At 36.3% G+C, this 22,096-nt stretch overlaps 1 protein-coding gene across 1 annotated transcript in view; it reads left to right on the forward strand.

The window, feature by feature from the left end:
* The window catches only part of BBS5 (Bardet-Biedl syndrome 5 protein), a 143,666-nt gene that overhangs the window by 19,329 nt on the left and 102,241 nt on the right, over positions 1-22,096 (forward strand). The window contains exon 3 of the mRNA XM_090402643.1: positions 2,951-3,016. Coding sequence (XP_090258769.1) covers positions 2,951-3,016 — 66 coding nt within the window. The remainder of the gene's footprint in view (positions 1-2,950; positions 3,017-22,096) is intronic.

The following is a 22,096-nucleotide window of genomic DNA, read 5'->3' on the forward strand; positions in this document are numbered from 1 at the left end:
CATATTACCTCTTTCTCATCTGAATAAACTGAATTGGTGGATTGGAAGCTGAATAAACTTCAGCTTTCTATCCACCAACAACCACATATCCCTTGGCTCCTCCACTTCCTGAAAAAGCAAAGTTCCTACAGTATAGCTCATTCATCTGACCTGTCCAAAATGCATGACCGAAGGAACTTTGCTTTTCATGTAAATGAAAAGCTGATGAATGAGGATTTCAGGTTCATGTACTAACACTTAACAACATTAAACTGATGATCCTCATTCATCTGACCGAATTAACAGATTCCTTTCTTTTAAAAGAGGTAAACCGTGAGTAGACATAACTATACAAATAAATAACGGAAAAACTCACGTAGAAATATTATTTAATAGTATAATTTTCGCCTGTGTGTCACAGGCATCTTCAGTACAATTAGGCACAAAAATTAAACACTAACTGACAATTCCAAAAAGCGCCACCTAAGTAGCTGGTGTAAGATAACTAAAAAGGTCAATAACTTTTCTAAAAAAAAAAAAAAAAAAAAAAAAAAAAAATTTAATACAATAAAAAGTTAGGAAAGATTAGCTGATTTGTAAAGTACTATCTCCCATAAAGGGGATAGACGTAAGCTGTCGGATCTGTTTAAGTTAGGAGAATGAAGTAGAGTTTCACATGCTTCTTTATAAAGGCGTTCCATGAGAAACTGACTTTTGTGAAGAACTCTTGTCTTTCTCCAATGAACTCTGTGTCTAGTGAAGATGGCATGTTCTGCAAGTCCAGACTTTTCAGGTTTAAAGTATTCAATATAAGATTGGTGTTCTTTTAGCCGAATGGAGGCAGATCTTCCTGTTTGTCCGAAATAACATAATCCACAAGAGCACGGAATCTGGTAGACACCTGGATGATTAAGATGTGGAAGCTTGTCCTTTGGAGAAGTGAGAAAGGTGGAGATTTTTCTAAACGGTCGAAAGGCAACAAAAATATTCAGTGGTTTTAAAATTTTTGCTATACGTTCACTGATGCCTTGTATATAAGGGATGGTAATGCGCGTTATTTCCTCTGTGTTTGAAGAGGGAGACATATTAAATCTACTCAAAGTTCTTTTAATGAAGCAATTCTTATAGCCATTAGATAGAAAGGAAGAAGTTATATATCGTATTTCTTTCTGTAAAAGATCGTCTGTAGTACAAAAGGAGTGGGCCCAATGAACCAGTGTTTTTATAGTTCCTGCCTTTTGACTGGGATGGTGATGAGATTCCGCATGGATATAGTGGCCTGTATGAGTCTTCTTTCTTCCTCTTTGAGTAGATTTAATATGTCTCCCTCTTCAAACACAGAGGAAATAACGCGCATTACCATCCCTTATATACAAGGCATCAGTGAACGTATAGCAAAAATTTTAAAACCACTGAATATTTTTGTTGCCTTTCGACCGTTTAGAAAAATCTCCACCTTTCTCGCTTCTCCAAAGGACAAGCTTCCACATCTTAATCATCCAGGTGTCTACCAGATTCCGTGCTCTTGTGGATTATGTTATTTCGGACAAACGGGAAGATCTGCCTCCATTCGGCTAGAAGAACACCAATCTTATATTGAATACTTTAAACCTGAAAAGTCTGGACTTGCAGAACATGCCATCTTCACTAGACACAGAGTTCATTGGAGAAAGACAAGAGTTCTTCACAAAAGTCAGTTTCTCATGGAACGCCTTTATAAAGAAACATGTGAAACTCTACTTCATTCTCCTAACTTAAACAGATCCGACGGCTTACGTCTATCCCCTTTATGGGAGATAGTACTTTACAAATCAGCTAATCTTTCCTAACTTTTTATTGTATTAATTTTTTTTTTTTTTTTTTTTTTAGGAAAGTTATTGACCTTTTTAGTTATCTTACACCAGCTACTTAGGTGGCGCTTTTTGGAATTGTCAGTTAGTGTTTAATTTTTGTGCCTAATTGTACTGAAGATGCCTGTGACACACAGGCGAAAATTATACTATTAAATAATATTTCTACGTGAGTTTTTCCGTTATTTATTTGTATAGATTCCTTTCTGTTCTCTAATCACATGCCTACGCATGGGAAGTGCATAAGGAATTGAGTAGAGAGTAGAAAGGAATCTGTTATTGTGTTTCTTTTCTATTGTGTTTAGAGAGAGAAGAAAGTTGTCTTGTAGGTCTTGAGACCTCTCATATGTAGAGTTAATGTATATTTTATTGTTATTATATTTTTAATTTATTTCATTTTATTTTTTTTCCCCTTCACATTGGCACCTGAGAAAATAATTTTGGATGCATTTCCTCAATAGGAGTAGTAATACTGCTAGAAACATTAACTTGCAATTAAATGTTTTCAGATTTCATGATTTCATGTCCAAAATAATAATTTCAAGCATTCTAGATTAATTATTTGGAAGAAATAAAACAGTATTTGAGTTTTCTGCCAAATAGTTGTCCATACCATTTAATACTGAAGTGATCATTTGTTCATTGACTTTACTGACAGTGTAGGTTCTCATTATATTTATTACAGTGAACAGTCATTTGAAGATATATGTGCCACAAAAATGAGGGAAATATTGGTTACAAAACAAAACCTTTTTAACAGTTGTCTGACATTATAATAGTTTCCTGTTCACATCATTCAATACTAGGGACAACAGTACAATTAAATTATTAATGGATCTATTTGCATTTAATACAGTATCAGTATGCTTGCTCAGAGTTTGGTGATTGCCAGTGAGCAGGGAAAAGGGTGTCCATGTTATTATTATTTATTATGTAGATTCCTCCAGAGAATCCTAAGACTCAAAAAAGGACTCTTTCTAGGTTACACATTCACTGAAAACACACTCACAGCATCTATTTCCATACACACACACACACAGAGAGAGAGAGAGGTTTAGTAAAAACCAATATACACATGTATTTTGTTTAGTGAAAACTGACATGCCTGTATTCTTTTTTAGGGAAACTGTTTGCAACAAATTTGAGAATGATTTGGCAGTCTTATGCAAGGCCACGTGTAAGCCTTTGTAAGTATTATATTTTCATTTTCTAATACTCTGGGAAGGGAAAGAGTTATAAGACAATGTTTTATATTGGGTAAAACTTGATATATTTATTTAAAGGGTATTCGTTTCAGGATTATCTTCTTTATAATATACAAATAATTTGATATTCTGTTAAATTACTCTTTTAAATAGAAATGTAAATATAATAAATTTAGTTTAATCCTTTATCCAAGTGTGAGCAAACAAAGTTTGCACCTGAAAGTATCTTCAGGACTGGGGTGAGACAACACTGGGCAACTTGTTGCAAAGGTGGAACAAGCTAACATCACTCCTATCTCAGTATCTCCCATAATGCAAAACAAGGATTAAACTAAATTTATTATACTCTAACCAAGTGAAAAATAAACTTTCAACAGAAATGTAAATATGTCAAATGTGTATTGTCCATCTCCTGTATATACTATAGTTAGCTGAAATAAATGGAACCAAGTTAAAATGCATGTTAAATATTATTATTAAGTGTTTATTCAACAGTACCATTTATAAACTAGTGCTATACAATTATTTTATGTGATTCACCAAATTTGTCTGTTGAACATATCATACATTATCACAAGAATTATCAAGACCCCTCCTTTTTGTCTCAAATACCAGTGATGAATTATGTGGTACAGCACAGTATTTAGCAACAAAGGAAAATGTATTAAATTAATGTGTGGAGGTAGTTATTTATGACTCATTATTCTGATTCATCTTTTGAATGTAGTTAATGGGAGTTAAGCAACTTCCCATAAGGCATTGTTGCAGACTGCTGTGTTAGTCATCAAACAGTTTGTGTGATTGCAGTGCAATTACAACATCCAGGATGGACTGGATGATATCATTAGAAAATGGAAACATGATGCTAAAAAGAAGCCTATTAAAAAAAAAAAACAGGTAGACTGCATAAACTGATAGAAAGTGATAAGAGAGTACTGAAAAGGGTTTGATGATATATGTTAACTATTCATCATAGTTGTATTTTTTAAGGAAATTATAATGTAGACTACTATATTAACTAAAATAAATTTAATTAATATTTCCAATATTTCAGCAAAGTTAAATTGCCATCAGCAGGTAATAAAAAACATAAGATGCATGCATGCAGGCATTATAGTAAGTAATGAAGATGAAACATGTCAACTGAGACTAGACCTAAAGTCTTAAATAGTGCCCTCTAGATGACTAAATTAGGCATCCTGGCTGCTGGGCTGATGTGCAGAGGATGAGAGCTTCCCAAATTTGGGGAAGTTTCAGACAACCAAATTTGTTGAGGTTAGGATAATTTCATAAAGCAGAAGCTGATTCGAGGAGAAATCTTCTGTATTTATATTTGCTGTGATGGATTAGAGTGGCTTTTTTTTCCAGCATACTCTATGGCAGGTGTGTCTAAAGCACGGTTAGACACACCTGTTAGACATTCCTTTCCATCACTACAGACACTGAGTGACTGTAGTGATGGAAAGGAAACAGATATATGTCTTATGTTCAACAATTCTAATTTTGACTGTCCTCCTTATTTGGCCATAGTAAGATAGCTTACAACTACAAGAGATCCAGTAAACACCTAATAGGTCTGAAGATTGTATCTGGCCTTTGGTGAGCAGATAAAGAATGCTAATTTTTTAGACACTCTGTCCAAAAAGAAACCGAACTTTTCGAAAATAAAATAAACTAGTGGCGCCACCTGTTGTATCTTTTTGTTGTCGAAAGCGGCAACCTTCATTAGTGTTGTATCAACTGTTTATGTCATTTGTTTCATTAGAAGCCAATTTATAGTGCCAAGAGTGACAGCATGTTTTGGGGAATGGTCGGAAAATTAGTTTCAAACAGAGAGCTTTGATTGACTTTTGTGTTAAACTTGGTAAAAGTTTTACGAAATGCATCAAATTCTTCAAAAAGCATATGGTGATGAATGCTTATCCTGTACTCAAGTTTACGAGTGGTTTAATAAGCGATTTCAAAGTGGTCGTGAGATGCTTGAGGACGATGAAAAGCTGGGCCGTCCAAAAACTGAACTGAGTGAAGTTAACATCCTAAAAGTATGTGATTTCATCAAAGAAAACCCAAAATTGAAGATGAATTGGGGATTCCAAAATCAACTGTGCACAACATTTTGACCCAGAGTTTGGGCCTTTGTAAATTGAATTCGCAATTTGTTTCCCACAAGTTGACCAACAACCAAAAAATGTATCGAATTGAACACTGCAAGGACCTCATTAAAACCGCTCATAAGGACTCAAACCTCAAACTTCCTTGAAACGATCCATACTGGTGACGAAACGTGGTATTTTGAGTATGAGCACGAAGCTCCCGAGTGCTGGGTGGAAACCACCAGAAGAGGGAGCATCCGAAAAATGTCACTTGGAGAAGTCAAAAATAAAGACAGTGCTGATTTGTTTCTGCGATTCCAAGGGCATTATCCACAAAGAATTAATCTCGAAGAATCTGGCCAAACGGTCAATGGTGAGTTTTATCTCGAAGTTTTGAAGCGATTGATAGTGAGAATTCGTTGCAGATGGCATGAATATTGTGATCCAGGCAGCTGGTCACTTTTTCCACGATGATGCACCATCTCATCGTTCGAACATTGTGAGACAGTTTTTGAGCAAAAACCAAGTTTGTGTGTTGGATCACTCACCATATTCACCTGATTTAGCATCCTGTGACTTCTTTCTCTTTCTCCAACTTCATTTGCCAATGAAAGGAAAGCGATACAACACCATTGAAAACATTCAAGTGGCAGCAACCATGACCCTCAACAGTATTCCAAAAACCAATATAAAAAAAAAAACTCATTTGACGAATTAATTGACCATGCCAAACGCTGTATCGAAGCTGAGGGAGAGTATATTAATTGAAATAAATGATTTGAATAATTATAATTGGCCTGTGTTTTATTTTCTATCAAAAGTTTGGTTTCTTTTTGGACAGAGAGTGTATGGTCTGTAGATGGCTAAAAGTATTTTTTTTTTAAGATTTTTGTTATTTTTTTTGGATGTGCCTTATAAATATATCTGCCATTAATTAAGATGCCAAGAAATTATATTCTTGGCTTAATCCTTTATCCAAGTGGAAGCAAGCACAGTTTGTTCCTGAAATATTTTCAGGACTGGGCAACCTATCAGAATATATCTGCTGGTGTGTGTGTGTGTGTGTGGGTTTTATGTAAACAAAGAATGCCTGGGATCCATTAGGCTGCCATGTAATTAATGTGTCTAGGAAGGGGAGACTGTTGTCATTTTCTTTTTCTAATGTGAACTCGACCCTGGGATGTTGATTGTTTGGGTGTGATAAAAATATGTTGAAAGCATTCAGGCCATGTGGCAAATGTAGAAAACATCATCAACAGTGCATAGCCAAACAGTGGGTCTGTGGGACAGAGTTTAGAGCTTTCTCTTCAAATGTTTCCATGAAGAAATTAGCTCGGGAGGGGGGGGGGGCAATGGAATGCTCATGGCTGTCCTCCCTATTTTGTTGTAGAATTTTATTTGCAGAATTTTCCTTTGCCAAGCAAAATAGCTAGAGTTCATAGTTTATTTAAACAAAACTGAAATTTAGTTTTTGAATAATTCTAAAGTGTCTTTAAGTGGGACATTGGTGAACAGAGAGGAAACATCAAAATTGCCATAATGTCAGTGTGTTTTAAGTGTGAGGTTTTTTTATACTGGCTTTAAAGTGGGCTGAGTTTTTTTTATGTGTGAGGGCATGTTGCCAGTATATTGGGAACAGAGAGGAAACATCAAAATTGCCATAATGTCAGTGTGTTTTAAGTGTGAGGTTTTTTATACTGGCTTTAAAGTGGCCTGAGTTTTTTTTTTTTATGTGTGAGGGCATGTTGCCAGTATATCGGGAAAACAATTTTTCTAAATATTTGAATAATTTGTATGTGAGTGAATCAGTGCATCTACAATTGGGCATAATGGCACATTCTGTTTATGAATCTTAGGTAGTCCATATATACATGGGGGGGGGACTAAAATTGTATGATTTTAGTTTATTAGTAACTTCAGAAGGCCAGGAGGTGACCTTTTTAAGTAGTCTATGAAATGATCTGATCTCTATATTGGTAGGGTCATATAGTGTAAGGGAAGGTAGGTTGAGTGATTTTTAAATGTGTAATCATAGTATTTTAGAATCACTGCAGCATTTCCTTTATAAGATTTAGTAATTACTATCTTATTATTCTTCTCGGTTTCCAATAGATTCCATCCTGATATTTCAGTCTTGTTTAAATTCACTATGTTTTGTTTGGCAAGGAAAATTCTACAAATAGAGGAAACAGCCATGGGCTTTTTTATTTCCCCCCCCCCAGCTAATTTCTTCATGAAAATATTTGAAGAGAAAGCTCTAAACTCTGCTTCATATATAAACCCACTGTTTGGCTACATTTTGTTGATGATGTTTTCTCCATTTGCCCACATGGTCTGGATGCTCGCAATATATTTTTGACATACCTAAAGAATCAATATATCAGGATCCAGTTTGCATTAGAAAAAGAAAATGACGATAGGTCTCCCCTTCCTAGACACTTTAATTACACAGCAGCCTCATAGATCCTTGGCATTCACAAACAGTCATGCACACACCCCTCCCAACAGTATGGAATTATTAAAATTCATATAACAGGACTAAATTAATTAGCTCAGATAACAATGCCCTCACTACTGAACGTGACCATTTTCATAAAAACTTCTTAGCCAATGGTTACAATTCCTGTATCATATCCAAAATTTTTTTTATAAAATAGTTCATTTAGTGTTGTTAGTACCATTAAAATAAGTTATGAATGACATTCAACACCTAAGCTTGTCTATTAAATATCCAAAAATATTAAAACCCTAAACCTACACAGTCCGTGCATTTAGCCTAGTGGCTGTGCATTTCGCAACCATATGTCTGGGGAAGGAGTGTCCTAGGTTTGATTTCTGTTTGGTGACGTGAGGAGCTGAAGGATCTTCCTCAGCCATAGCCAAGTTAGCCAGTCTTGGGCGTGGACAGCAGGGTTTTTTCCCCAGTTTATTCTGGGGTTTTTCATCTCGCAAAGCAGGCAAACCGACCTTGAGAACTCAACACTATGGACATAGGATACACCGGGGCATAGGGCTGACCACCTTATCCTGTGAACAGTTTGAGATCCGATGATTAATAAATCCTCCACACCACAAGGTAAAAGAGGGAAAAGGAAGATGAGATGAGTAAACCTACAGACTCTTCCCCGTCTCCAGAACAGAGACCGAAGCTGTCATTGGTGTAGTCTAACAATGCGCTCTCTACTGAACTTGACCATCTTTACAAAACCCTCTTAGCCAATGGCCACAATTCCTACCATATCCAAAAAATCCTATCGTATCTTCCCCCCCCCCTCCAATCCAGAACAAAGACTACACCAATCAGACTGAATGCCAATATCCAAGTTTTGGGAAGTGATCACTATTAATTGTTCATAATTTTTTTTTTATTATTATTATTAATGATGATTTTAAATAATTTTTATCTACGCAACTTACTACAGTTGCTCCTTTGAACTCTAATAGTGCAATATCATATACTTCAGCTGTGATCAAGACACAAGCTAATATATGCATGATTTATAACTCATTATTCTGATTCATCTTTTGAATGTAGTTAATGGTCTATATCCCTGATGTCATGTAATGTTGGATGAAATGTATTGGAGTTTTTGAATAAATTCTATATAATTTTGTTACACGTGTAAGCTGTGAAAGTTTATACAATATCCAATAGAGGTTTGTGCCAGAATGGTATGAACTAAACTTGATATTTTCATTTTCTGTGTTAGGGCTGATGTATATAAACCATATATCATCTCACATTGCACTTGGATTTGTTAGACTTATAATGCAGAACTGATTATGATTGGACAGTCAACCATTGAAATACTATGATTATGGATATTGATGTTATTTTAATTTTGATATTGATGTATTATTTTAACACACATAAATATTTTGATGTGTGATTAAAACAGTGAAGTGTGACATCAAGTGGTGTGTAGTGTTTTCAGATAGCTCCCGAAAGCTAAGTATTATTTTGAGTGAAAATTGGAATATTGGTTTAAATCTTAACGTAGTATTGTTTATTTTGGTAGCTTGTTGTGTCTGTGTGATTTTAGTGTGAATTCCACGTTATTTAACATAGTATTTTAAAGATACGTTTGATAGAGTAGCACATGGTGCCAATGCGACGAAAAATAATGGCGTCAAAAATACGACATCTTTGCTCAAAGACTTTAATATAAGGGAGTTTGTCCAGTGTGATGTGTGTGGGATGTATGCTCTCCAGAAAGAGGCTGGAGTTTGGATGGACAATGATAGTGGCGGGAGACTGTGCAGAAAGTGTAAGGAAAGTGAGGAATTGAAATATGTGTCAGGTTGTGAGATTGTTGTGGTAGAAGAATGCCAGAATGTGAGTGAAAATAGTGGCTTGATAGGAAACTGCGATGTTGTACAAGATGGCAATGAGAGTGGTGATCAAAGAGAGGGTGAAAGCAATTATACAGAGAGAGAAAATGGTTTAAATGATGAAACAAATGAGGAATTAGTTGTAAGGAGTGAGATTGACGGTTACACGGAGTAATTCACAGTGCGAAGCTGTAGTTGGAGCGCCTGTAAAACTCTTTCCTGAATGCCTCAGCTAATGGAAATAAGCAAGTGTTTGAAAGGAAAAATAAGCGTAAGAGTGGGAGAGTTTCAGAAATGAAGGAAAGAGTGTTGTATGGTGACTCGTTAGTAAGAGGTGTGATAGATGAGAGGTTAACTAAATCGTACTTACCGGGTGCGAAATTTAAGGATGTAAGTGAGAGTATCAGAGTGCGAAAGAATTGTTAGTTGTGGCGGGTACGAATGAATTGAAAGGAGATAAATTTTTTATGAGAGAGGACTTGAAAGTATTGTTAAAGGTAGCAAAAGAAAAGAGTGACAGAGTTAGGATGGTAAATCTGTTACTGTGGTATGACAGAGAGGAGTTTAGAAGGAGGGCCATAATCGCAAATGACTTTATGCGCAAGTTATGCAGATGGTGTGGTGTGGAATTTATGGACGTGTGGAATGAGTTTGATGGGGGGAAAGGATTTCTACAAGAAGGATGGCCTGCATTTGAATGGATTTGGTGTGCGGAGACTGGAAAAAGTGTTGCTGAATGAAGTGAAAATGGATGTGCAGAACCAGGGAAACTAGAACTATCAGGGGGGGGGGAAGTGAATATGCGGACATCGGTGAGACAGTTGAGTGTAAGAATGTATATGATGTACCTGAGCCAGTACTAAGGATGAGAAATTAGAATAGTTAGAATAACGCATAGGGGTTGGACAAAGGGACCTCTGCATTTCATGTATACCAATGCCAGGAGTATTAGGAACTAGAAGGAAGAATTTTTGGCCTTAGTTGGTTCTTCCTGGCCACAAGTTATTGGCATTAGTGAAACATGGCTGATGGAAGATGATATAGTTAGTGGGATAGAATGTGTAGGTTATAGTGTGTTTAGGAGGGACAGAGAGAATAAAATGGGGGGAGGAGTGTTATCGATGATAGCTGATGAACTGCAGCTGAGGAGAATAGAAGTTGTATCGCAGGATAATGAAAAGAGCTCATTTGAGGCTATTTGGTGTGAGATTGAGACTAGCAGAACAAAATATACAGTTTGGTGCTGCTATAGACCAGGTGATGGAATAGATGGTGGAGATAGTATGCATAAACAAATTGATGAAATGAGTGGAAGGAGGGCAATTATTATGGGGGATTTGAACTATGGTAACATTGACTGGAAGGAGGAGAGGACACATGTGAGGAAGGAACGGAATTTTATTCAGTTACTAAGGGATAACTATCTGAGACAGCATGTAATAGAAAATACTAGGGGTTTGAGAGTGCTTGACCTGGTAATAGCATCTGAGAATTTGACTGTAATGAATATGACCATGTTGCTACCTATTGGTGAGAGTGATCATAAGGTCTTGACCTGGGAGGTGGCTAAAGGTGTGGAATTTTTGATTAAGACAGGGTATATGTGGAATTACTGTGCTGGTAAGAATGACAAGCTTAGGAGATTGCATGTAAAACTGCAAGAACTGGATGTCGACAGAGCATGGGAAGTGGTCAAGGAGCATTTGCAGGAGGTTATGGCTGATTGTATACCTAGGGTCCGAATAATAAAACAAATAGGAGTTAAATGGATGAATAACATCATTAAGCTTGAGCTGCAAAAAAAGAAACTATGGAGGGAATTTAAAGAGAAAGGTGACCTGCAGGCACACGAATGGTATAAAGCGCAGGACAGAAGGGTAACGAGCGTGGTAAAAAAAGCAAAAGCGGGTTATGAAAGGAAACTAGCTATGCAAGCTAAAGAGAATCCCATGCAGTTCTTTCAATATGCTGCAAGTAAAAGAAAAACTGTGCACGGCAGAATGATTTTAAGGAATAACGATGGTAAGGAGGTCACTGAATCAGTCAATATAGTGGAGTTACTGAGCGAGCACTTTGCAAAAGTATATCATCCAGGTGGTGACATTGAAAAAATGAAGGAACCATTACTTTATATAGGAATTGTAATGAATGAAGTGGAGGTGAATACTCTATTACAATACCTTAATGTAAATACATCTGTGGGATTGGATGGTATACTGGCACGGGTCTTGCGTGAAGCAGCTAAAGAATTATCAGTACTCTTGACCATGTTGTTTAATCTGAGTCTCGGGTCTGGTTTAGTCCCGAAGGTGTGGAAAGAGGGGAAAATAGTTCCACTGCATAAAGGAGGATCCAAGACTACCATTGCAAATTACTGACCGATCAGCATATCAGTTATCAATGTCTTGGAGAAAGTAGTCAAGGGAAAAATACAGGACTGGATTGATGAAAATGAGATACTGTATGGGGGACAGCATGGCTTTGTGAAGGGTAGATCATGCCTCAGTAACTTGCTCAAGTTTTATAACACAGTGATGGCTGAACTGGATAAGGGTAATGGGTATACAGTGATAATGCTGGACCTGGCTAAGGCCTTTGAGAGGATACCACATGGAATTCTAATCTGTAAACTGCAACATATGGGAATGGATAAGGGTTGGTGAGATGGATGGGTGGGTGGTTGATGGAGAGATATCAGAGAGTAGTTTATTTAGGAGTAGAGTCCAAAAGATGGCCTGTGACTAGTGGTGCTGCAGGGTTCTGTTCTTGGACCACTGCTGTTTAATTTGTTCATTAACGATATAGGGAAGGATCTAAGAGGAATGGTTCATTTGTTTGCTGATGATGCAAAGTTGGGTAGGGCAATAGTGAATGCAGAAGATGTCAAAATCTTGCAGGATGATTTGGATAGATTGGTGGTCTGGGCTAAGGAGAATGGATGTTAATTTAATGTGACAAAATGTAAGGTTATGCATTTTGGGATGAAAAGATTAGCAGCAGTATACCACTTTGGTGGAACTGTACTCCAGGAGATTGATGAGGCCAGGGACTTGGGAATGTTGGTGGATAGGGAGATGAAGTTTAGTGGGCACATTGCAAAAGTAACTAAATCAGCTCATCAAATCACTTGGTTGCTGAAGAATACTTTGACGAGCAGAGACAAGCAAGTTATTGTACCTCTGTACCGAGCCTTGATAAGACCTCATCTCGACTACTGTGCCCAGATTTGGTCACCTAGGTTTCGTCTTGATGGGGATGAGGTTGAGAGGATCCAGAGGTGAGTGACCAAGATGATAGCATGTCTATGGAATGAACCTTATGAGAACAGGTTGAAGATTTGTGGGTTGCAGAAATTGGTTGATAGGCAGAAAAGAGGCGATATGATTAAGACATTCAAATTGCTGAAGGGTTTCTATAGGATTAATTCAGAGGATATTTTTGAGATCAGGACTGGTGGTGGGAGGAGTAGGGGGACATCTGTGGAAGCTGGGCAAGAGTGTGGTTAGTAAGGGTGTTAGAGCTGGGTTCTTTACTTTTAGAGTGATAAATGAGTGGAATAAGCTGCCAGAGTCTGTTGTGGGTGCTATGACAGTGAATGAGTTCAAGGCAAGGTAAGATAGATACTGTGGGAATGTCGAATAGTTGTGTGGACATGATGTTTAGGGCTTCCCTCGATGAGTCTAAGGACTCCTTGGAGTCGCCCATAACAATAATAATTAACATTACAATATTTCCTCAGTTATACCATTGTGTTGTTTTATGCATAACATCGCGTGGCTCTTACTTTTTCAAATCAATTCATTGTTTGCATTCTGCTGTAAAATGTTGTGGTTTTGTTTTCATTTCTTTCATATATATCCTTTACTGTATCTTGGCATATATATCTTGTTTTTTATCTTTACGTGTATCTTTTATTAGCTTAACGTAGCTCTTTCGTTTCTTTCAGTATCGTATATATCTTATGCTTTTACCTTTCTTTTTATCTGTTCTTCCTTATATTTTCTGCTGTCTCTATCAATTATCTTAATCCTTTTCTAAATTATCTCTGCTTTAACTTTCTCTATTCTTTATTTACTTTACCATTATTTTACCTTTCTTTACCATTATTACTCTAAACTCTATTCTTTCTTTACTTTACTTTCTTTATTTCTATATACTCTAATTCTTACTTTACACTCTCTATACCCTTTATCTAAGTTACCACAGGTTATCTAATATCCAATACCTTGAGAACCTTGGAAAATTTATTTGTTAGACTGTGCCACCAAGATTCCCTTTTATGGGTATTAAATATAATTTAGATTACCTGCAGTATCTCTCTAATTCATTCTCAGGCTTTACTGTCAGTCGTGGCTACTCTTATTTAACTTTGCGCACAGGTTTGCATTTTTTAGAAACTGTGAATATTTCAGAAACAGAAATTGGAATAAGGATCAGTGAATACACCTTCTTTAGCATATTAAACACGTTTATTTAAACTAGGATACATTAATACAGTTTCTTATTTGAATTGGAACTACAGAAAATTAAAAGCTAAGAATTATATCTCATGCAATATATTTACACATTAAAGTACACAGCGATGCTATCAAATGCCAATCTGTAACCCCGTTCATTCTGCTGCTAAGTATTATAACCTCATCTAAGATACACACATTAAAATGCACAGCAATATACTATCATTTACCAATCTATAATCTTATTCATTCTGCTGTTAAGAATTAAAATCTCATACATAGTACATACATAATGAACATACAGCAATACTATCTTGTTCCAATCTATGATTTCATTCATTCATTCTGCTGCAAAGAATTATTATCTCATTATCTAATTTATATCAGCTACTCTTTAGCCTCTTAGTCTGGGACAAATTATCACGATTTAACTTTATATATGTCCTGCCAAATATATATATATATATATATATATATATATACTTCAAACAACAATTATTCTATATCTAATTCACTACCAGCATTTCTTTAACCTCATAGTCCAGAACATATAAATATAATTTTTCTTTATAAACATCCTGCCGAATATATAAATACTTCAAGCAAGTACTCGCTGTTCTTCTCATGACACAATTATCTGAACTGGCTCTTTCATCTCTTATGTGGTTCTGCAGGCTTCTTTTCTTTCTGGGTCTCATCATTCGTGCTGGTTTCCTTTGGTCTGTTCCATCACGTTCTAGAAGATTTTCGGGGGATTGGATCATGTCATACTGATACTGCTTTTCCGTCCTGGGCCATTTACACTCGTGCTGGCTTCTTTCTTTTAGCGCTGTCGCACTTCCAAGAATTCCCGGGGCTTGATGCATATTACTGTTGACTTCTCCATAGACGATTCCCTACTTTTCTTTGGACGTCGAACAGACCCGCAAATGCTGGATTCCGAGACACTACGAGAGGAGACTGCATTTCTGCATACCTTCTTCCCATGCATACCAGCATACAACTGCTGCATACTGCCTTCGCCTGCTACATCTTGGATCTCTTGCCTCCGGATACCTGGATAAAGGAGCCCCCTGGATACTTCTGGGTTCTGTCTTATACTTCCTATTGCAGTCCCTGGGATAAGGGTTGAGAACCCCTAGCATTCCCACACAAAAAGGGATGTGACCTTTGAGTTGTTGTTTACTTTTGTTGTTCGCCACCTGTTGTTGCACTGACCTTGGGACATGCCTTTAGGTTAAGCTTTGAACAATTGAAGGCACTTTACAATTTCCAAATAAGGCTTCTAAACTTTCTTTCAACTTGGAACCACTAAAATCACAGGCTGCTCTCAAAGGCATTGGCCTTGAAATACATAGCTTAACATTCCATTTCAATACATACTTGTATGTATTGAAATGGAATGTATTTTGATTCACACACAAAAAAAATTTATAACTACTGTTAATATAAACCTTATATACAAAACAAAAATTCCACAATCAGCGTAAACATCTTTTTATTTCTTTTTATATACAATGTTCGTGACCTCTGTAAAAGTTGATGCAAAGTTAAGAAAAAAATTCCTACTGCATCGAATTTTACACTACTTTGTGATGCTGACAACTTAGCTGTGGTCGGCATTGATGGTGGCCTGCAATATTTGGGCTGAAACATATGGCCTTAAATAAATAGTATTACTTATTCCTTATGCTTTTCATGTTAATTTAAAGAAACCTCTCAGGGCACAATTATCTCTTAAACAACAAATCTTTCTCCAGTTGGTGAAAGTGACCATCATTTTTTTTAAGTTAACACATTTACACTGGGACAATTTATCTCTTACTTTCTATTTGCATGTGGGAGGACATGCTACAAATCATGTTGTGTGCTTCTATTGAAACTATAACTACCTAGAAGAGGGGAAAGAATGTGTTTTCTTGAGAAAATATTAGAAACCAATAATAAAAGGTAATCGTATATTTAAATTAGAGAAAGGTGTAAACCTTGTGAGTATATTTGAAACATATAAGAATGAGAAGGAATAGGTGTGAATAGAATTACTTTCATTAGAGACAAATTAATTACTAATAATTTATAGTTTTTGGTATTACATATGTGTCCAGTAAGTAGTGGAGCAAAAATTATATGTCATGCTATAAGCAATGAACATGCATGTTTGCATATAGGAGAGGCATAATTAAAAACCTTAGGAGGAGACAGAAAGAGATTTAAAAGAAAGATTTCGGTATTGTGACCACATATTTATTAAGATAAATAAAGATAAACAAACCTGACAAGTTTTATATGTTGTTTGACTTGCATCTTTGGGGGTAACTAAAAGTTTAAACACAAGAAATGAGAAATTATTCAAAATAGTCCATTAGATCTTGTTATTGCAGTCTAACTGTTCATCAAATTAAAAAATCCAAATGCGGAATCTATACACACGTTAATGCATGCTATGTTTGAACAATGCCAAATGTTCAAACATAGCATGGTCTCATGTTTGAACATCTCATTGTCACGTTCTGTTGTTCACGTTCACTCTGTCCGAGGTGTGACTTAGGTATATTTTTTATGAATGCTGACTAAACGTGGTGTAGAATTAGGCTCTGGGTTTTGTTGTATTGCATTGGGATTCTAAGCATATTTGCAGCTTCCTTGAATTTTCTTGTGAAACAGTTTTTTCAATATAAGACATGTTCGTTTTATGCCAAAGTACATTATGGCCGGTGGAAATTGTGTGGGATGCTAGGCCTGATTTGTGTTCTCTCCTTTTTTGTATGTCTTTTTGATGTTCGTTCATACGAATTTCCCCTGATCTTCCCATCTGGCCTACGTAACAGATACCACAAGAACAATAAATTTTATAGACACCTGATTTTTTTAAAGGGTGATGTGGAGGTTTTGGGGGGTGTAGAAATCTTGATATTTTTTCTAGCGGTAGAAAAGCTACTTTAATGTTATGCTTGTATTATGCCTACAGAAAGAGATTTGTTTGCAAAATATAAATAATTAACCAATAATGAATGGCATGTGTATACGTTGGTAGCTTAGTAAATTACTAGCTAGAAACATATCCATCAAACTATAATGTTGATCAGATGATTCATCTCATTGTGACATGAATTACACGTGTGTTGATGGTAAATAACATAGATTTTGTTGTGATTGTTAAGTGTATTTTTTATTTCTGTTTTTATTTTTAATTTATATTCTGTGTTATTATTTTCTAAGAATTTCTTTTATTCAGTAATGATTGTTATGATTGATGTACACTTCTTTTTCCATAGTAATAAGTCTCAGATGTGTTATTATTTTGTTGGAGATCACCTGATGCAGTTCTTTTCTTGTAAAACAAAGGATTAATTTTTCTTGCAAAACACGAGTCATTTTTACAAACTACATCTGTTCTTTCAGAAGACTAGAATGAAAAACACCTTCCCTCCCAGTCACTATACTGCATAAACAAAATCAAGTCAAAGAAATTTTATTGCAGCACTAAATACAGTTCTAGCATCCTGTTTGAAATTTTTAGTTACAGAAAATATGTGGTCATTTGTGGGGAACCAACTGATATACCTAAAGAAAATTATCAAAACCAAATATAAATTTATATATGTGTCTATCTATCTATCTATATCTATCTAGGAAACAGATGCGCCTCATATCGCTCCTCCCTAAACTTTATTTTAGTGCAGTTTTTAAAGTCAGATTTAAATATTATATCAAAAGAATCATTATCTTAATATCTGTCATACAGTTAAATTATTTCTTACCTTATGCATAACCCTCAAAAGTTATTAGCCATTTTTCAAAAACTCCTTTGCATCTGCAAAGGAATTTATTTCGATCTAAGATAGCCTTTAAGCTCTACGTTGTTTGTAATTGTCCACAGCCATGCTCACAAGCAGTAGTGATGAATAATCACCGGCAACAGTTGCCAGCCCTGGCTCAGCAAGAGTTGGTCAAAGGTCTCATGAAACTAGGTACCTCAAAAAAGACACCAGTCTTAGCCTTGTTGAAACCAACAGACAAAGGTCAGTATTCTCTCTCTCATGCCAGTATTGTAGCTAATACCTCTGCAGGAATTCCCGCTACTAGGACTGTTACCATGCATACAAATGCACAACTAACCAACCACATTTCCCAAGACAACAGAATAGTCATCTTTGCAATTGAAAATGCACCACTAGAGAAATAATGAAACACAGTGACACAGCATGTCCCACTGAAAAATATAACCCATATTTCAAGGTTGCTGGAACCATGCAAATGCATTTTAATAATATGTCCTGGTCCAAGGCATTAATTGAAAAAGGAGTAAACATTAGTGCATGCCATATGAATGTCTCATCAATCATGCTTGTGCCCATGAAAGTAACAGTGTCAAATCTTCCACCAGAAATTAGCCACCAAATGCTTTGCAGATTACTGTCAAAATATGGTGCAGTCACAGGCAGAATCTGAACTCTGCAAGTCTCTGCTACTAAGCCTGAGTTCAACCCACATCAAAAGTTTTAGAAGACAGGCTTTAATGCACTTTGGCAACAACACAATCAGCTCCATACCTAAAATAATAAATATGGAAATAAACAGTGTGTCTTACACCTTTTACATTACTGTTGCTGCTCAGTGCTTTTACTGCCACGAAGAAGGATGCATAAGGAAATCATGCCCACATACACTCAAGAATGAGAACCAGCTCACAATACTACCAACCATAGCAGATTAGCAAGTCAGAAAAATAAAACACGAAACTCAAAAAAAAAAAAAAAAAAAAAAAAAAAAAAGAGCATCCGCATAAACAACCACATAAACAAGAAATATCTCAAGTACAAAACTTTCAGCCAAATTCTGAGGATCCAAAATCAAGTACCACTAAAGAAACTTGGCCTTTGGAAGAACTTCTGCCTACATCATCTACAAGCCATCATAGAGAAAAGGAAATAGGAAATATATAGATAACAAAATTGCATGAAAAAAATAATGAAGAAGAGCAAGAAAATAATATAACAAATGCAGAAAACCAGCTTCCCAAACAGGCAAAGATAAACTCATACTGAATGTCCGCTAACAAGAAACTTCCTTAAGAAAGTTTGAGGCACATCACAAAAACTGCTAGCAGGATGGTAATTAGACATCAATGGTCTAATTACCCAGATTAAGGAACTAAGAACCTTCTGGCAGGAGAAAAGGAGGAAAACCTATGGGCCTCAGAAAAAAAAAAATATTGCCTGATCAACAGGTTTTGTTCCAGCATCAGCAGCATAATCATCTTTATAGCAAAGGAGGATCACCATGCCAAACAAAATAAATCAGGATATAATGAGCACCCTAGTAAACTTTCTTTTATTGAATGCTAGATGAACAACTTGCAGTGCAGGCACTAGAGTTCATGCAAAATCACCTCAGCAAAGTCAATGAGGATTAGCTCAGCTTCTCCAGGTTGTAATCAATAACTACGAGCTGACTGATATCATCAGACATCCTACACCCACATGAAAAAGTGTACTCCTGGAGGGGACAAAGTGGTCCTACCAGCACCCTTTACCAGGCACGACTCAATAGATACTATGCATGAATACCCATAGTACCCCTTAATAAGGGGCATCACATATCTTCCATCTCATGCATCAAACCATGATTTCATCCTTCTAAGCAGCTGCATCCCAGGACACATTAGACACAAAGAAAGAGCATACTGAATCTTTAAAACAGCTTACTACAGGACACAGAGTATCTCAAATGCTCTGGAAACTATATTGCTACTCTCATCAATGACATGCCTACTTTTCAACCAATATCTGATTGGTGGTCACTTTTTAAAGTTAAAATTAAGGTATTTATTCAAATGTATAGTCACCAGAGGAATCTGAATAGACATACAGTCTTACATAATCTGCAACAACAGGAATTACATCATCCAGACTCTGAGGAATATCAGTTCCCTAGAAGCCACCATATGTTTACATCTAGAGCATTCTGCATGAGGAGCTCTTATAAGAGCACAATGCAGGCACATAAACTTCACATGTGCATCCACAAAGTATTTGTTTTCAGTGGTAAAATGCCAACAAGAGTGTATCATTTCTGCTATAACAACAGATGGTGGAAAAATGATAGAAGATCATGAAGAAATCCTCCTATATGCCTTGTAGTACTCACAACCTCCATCGATTCCACTAGTATCATGTGAAAAACACTCACACCCGCAATGCAGCATAAGAAAGAACTTCTCATCATGCTACATGATTTCACAACTACCTTTACTTCTTTACCAAAAGATAAATCTTCTGGTATAAATTGGCTCACTACTGAATTTTATCAGTCTCTTTGAGAATATCTCAAACCTATTCTTGACAGAATATATGTCAAAGCCACAACTAGTGGCTTTCTGCCCAGTTATGACATCTTTTATTAAGCTTATCCCTTACAAAATTAGGAAACTGGTGATCCATCTCTATTATAAACAATGATTGTAATATAATATTAAAAGCCTTTGCCAACAAACTCAAACTCATGCTGAACAAAATAACAGGCACCAGAGCTATTCCAGGATGATCCATTCATGAAAACCTACACCTTATAAGGGATCTGATAAGCATAGCCAGCAAAAACAGTGAAACCACATAGGTGTTGTAACACTAGACCAAGAAGAAAAAGTTTTTGACTGCATTGATCATCCCTAACTATTTAAATGTTATATGCTAATGCACACTTTTTACATGAAAATAAACAACAGGTTGTTTATTTTCACTCACCACATCTCTATACCATACAGTAGAGGTATTAAACAAGGCTGTCCACTTTTTGGGCCCTTGACACAATCTCTATACAGCCCGTTCTGTACAGAGTAAATTTGATGCTTAGGGCACACTGTCCTAAACTTTATTACTGAACCACAACTCTGACAGCATATGCTGATGATTTTACAGTTTTAGCTCACAAAGAGGAGGATTTCTATAACATCCAAGCAGCCTCAGGAGCCAAACTAAATGCACATAAAACCACAGGACTGTGGTGTGGTGAATGGAAAATCTGAACTGGCTCTCCCTATGTCTGGCCACTGGTCTGCAGAGGGAAACAAATACTTGGGAGTTTACCTAGGAAACACACCCTCTTACGTGGATAACAACTGGGATACAATCATTAAATGATTCAAGCAAGTACTAGGAAAGTGGGCAGCAATACAAGCCTCTGCCTTCATAAGAGAGAGAGAGAGAGCAGTAATTGTTAATCACATAGCTACCAGTGTCCTTTAACATACACTAAAGATTCTCATGCTGCCAGTGCAATTGATCAAACAAATACAAGTCAACCATCTATCGATTTATATGGATCCAAACGAACTGGCTTTCCCTCTCCAAGCTATTTCTCTTAAAGAAGAACAAAACCTGATATCCATTGACCACAGAATAACAACATTTCACACCCACTTTTTGTAATACGCAAAAAGAGGAAATGGCACACAAACACATCAACGAATATATTATCATTTCTACCACTAGAGGTCTTTCTTTCTCCATAACCTTAAGAATGACAACAGCCCATGTACCAATGAGTCTAACAAATTTCTACAAAGATGCCCTTTGAAAATGGAAGTGCTTAAACCTTCAGCACACAGTAAGGACAACATCCCTTCCTGAAATCCTCATGAAACCCATCTTCTCCAATATGAACATAGTCTTCATCACTGAGAGAGAGAGAGAGCGATTTTCTTTCCTCCAAAGCTGACAAGCTGTGAGGATCTTAAGTGACATTTTTTCTCCAAGTCTTACCTGGCACTTTCCAGAATCACTCACAAACTTTGAATACAGGAATCAGGCCAAGTAAATATACACTGTGAAATCTGCTTTTCAAGCAGCTATGTCTGATAGCATAATAGAAGAGAGATTCAGGCCTCTCGAGACAGAAGATCAGGTGCTATCTTTTTGCTAAAAATCTGCAATACATGGAAAAGACTGTTCAATGTAAACAAAATATACAGAACTCTAATACAACGATCCAACCAAAGCACCTCGTTAAATAATTTCATATCATCCCAGCAAATACCATTTCACTGGGACCTACCATATTGTACTAGAGCTACCAAACCCAATTCTGACATTCAGTGGAAAATGTGGCACAATGCCCTTCCACTCCTGTTATACTACATAAATTCAACCCGAATTTTTCAGATAACTGTCTTCTGCTAC

The sequence above is a fragment of the Typopeltis vanoorti genome, chromosome 13 (genome assembly GCF_054136105.1).
Source record: "Typopeltis vanoorti isolate ZY-2024b chromosome 13, IOZ_Tvanoo_1.0, whole genome shotgun sequence".
Classification (NCBI taxonomy): domain Eukaryota; kingdom Metazoa; phylum Arthropoda; class Arachnida; order Uropygi; family Thelyphonidae; genus Typopeltis; species Typopeltis vanoorti.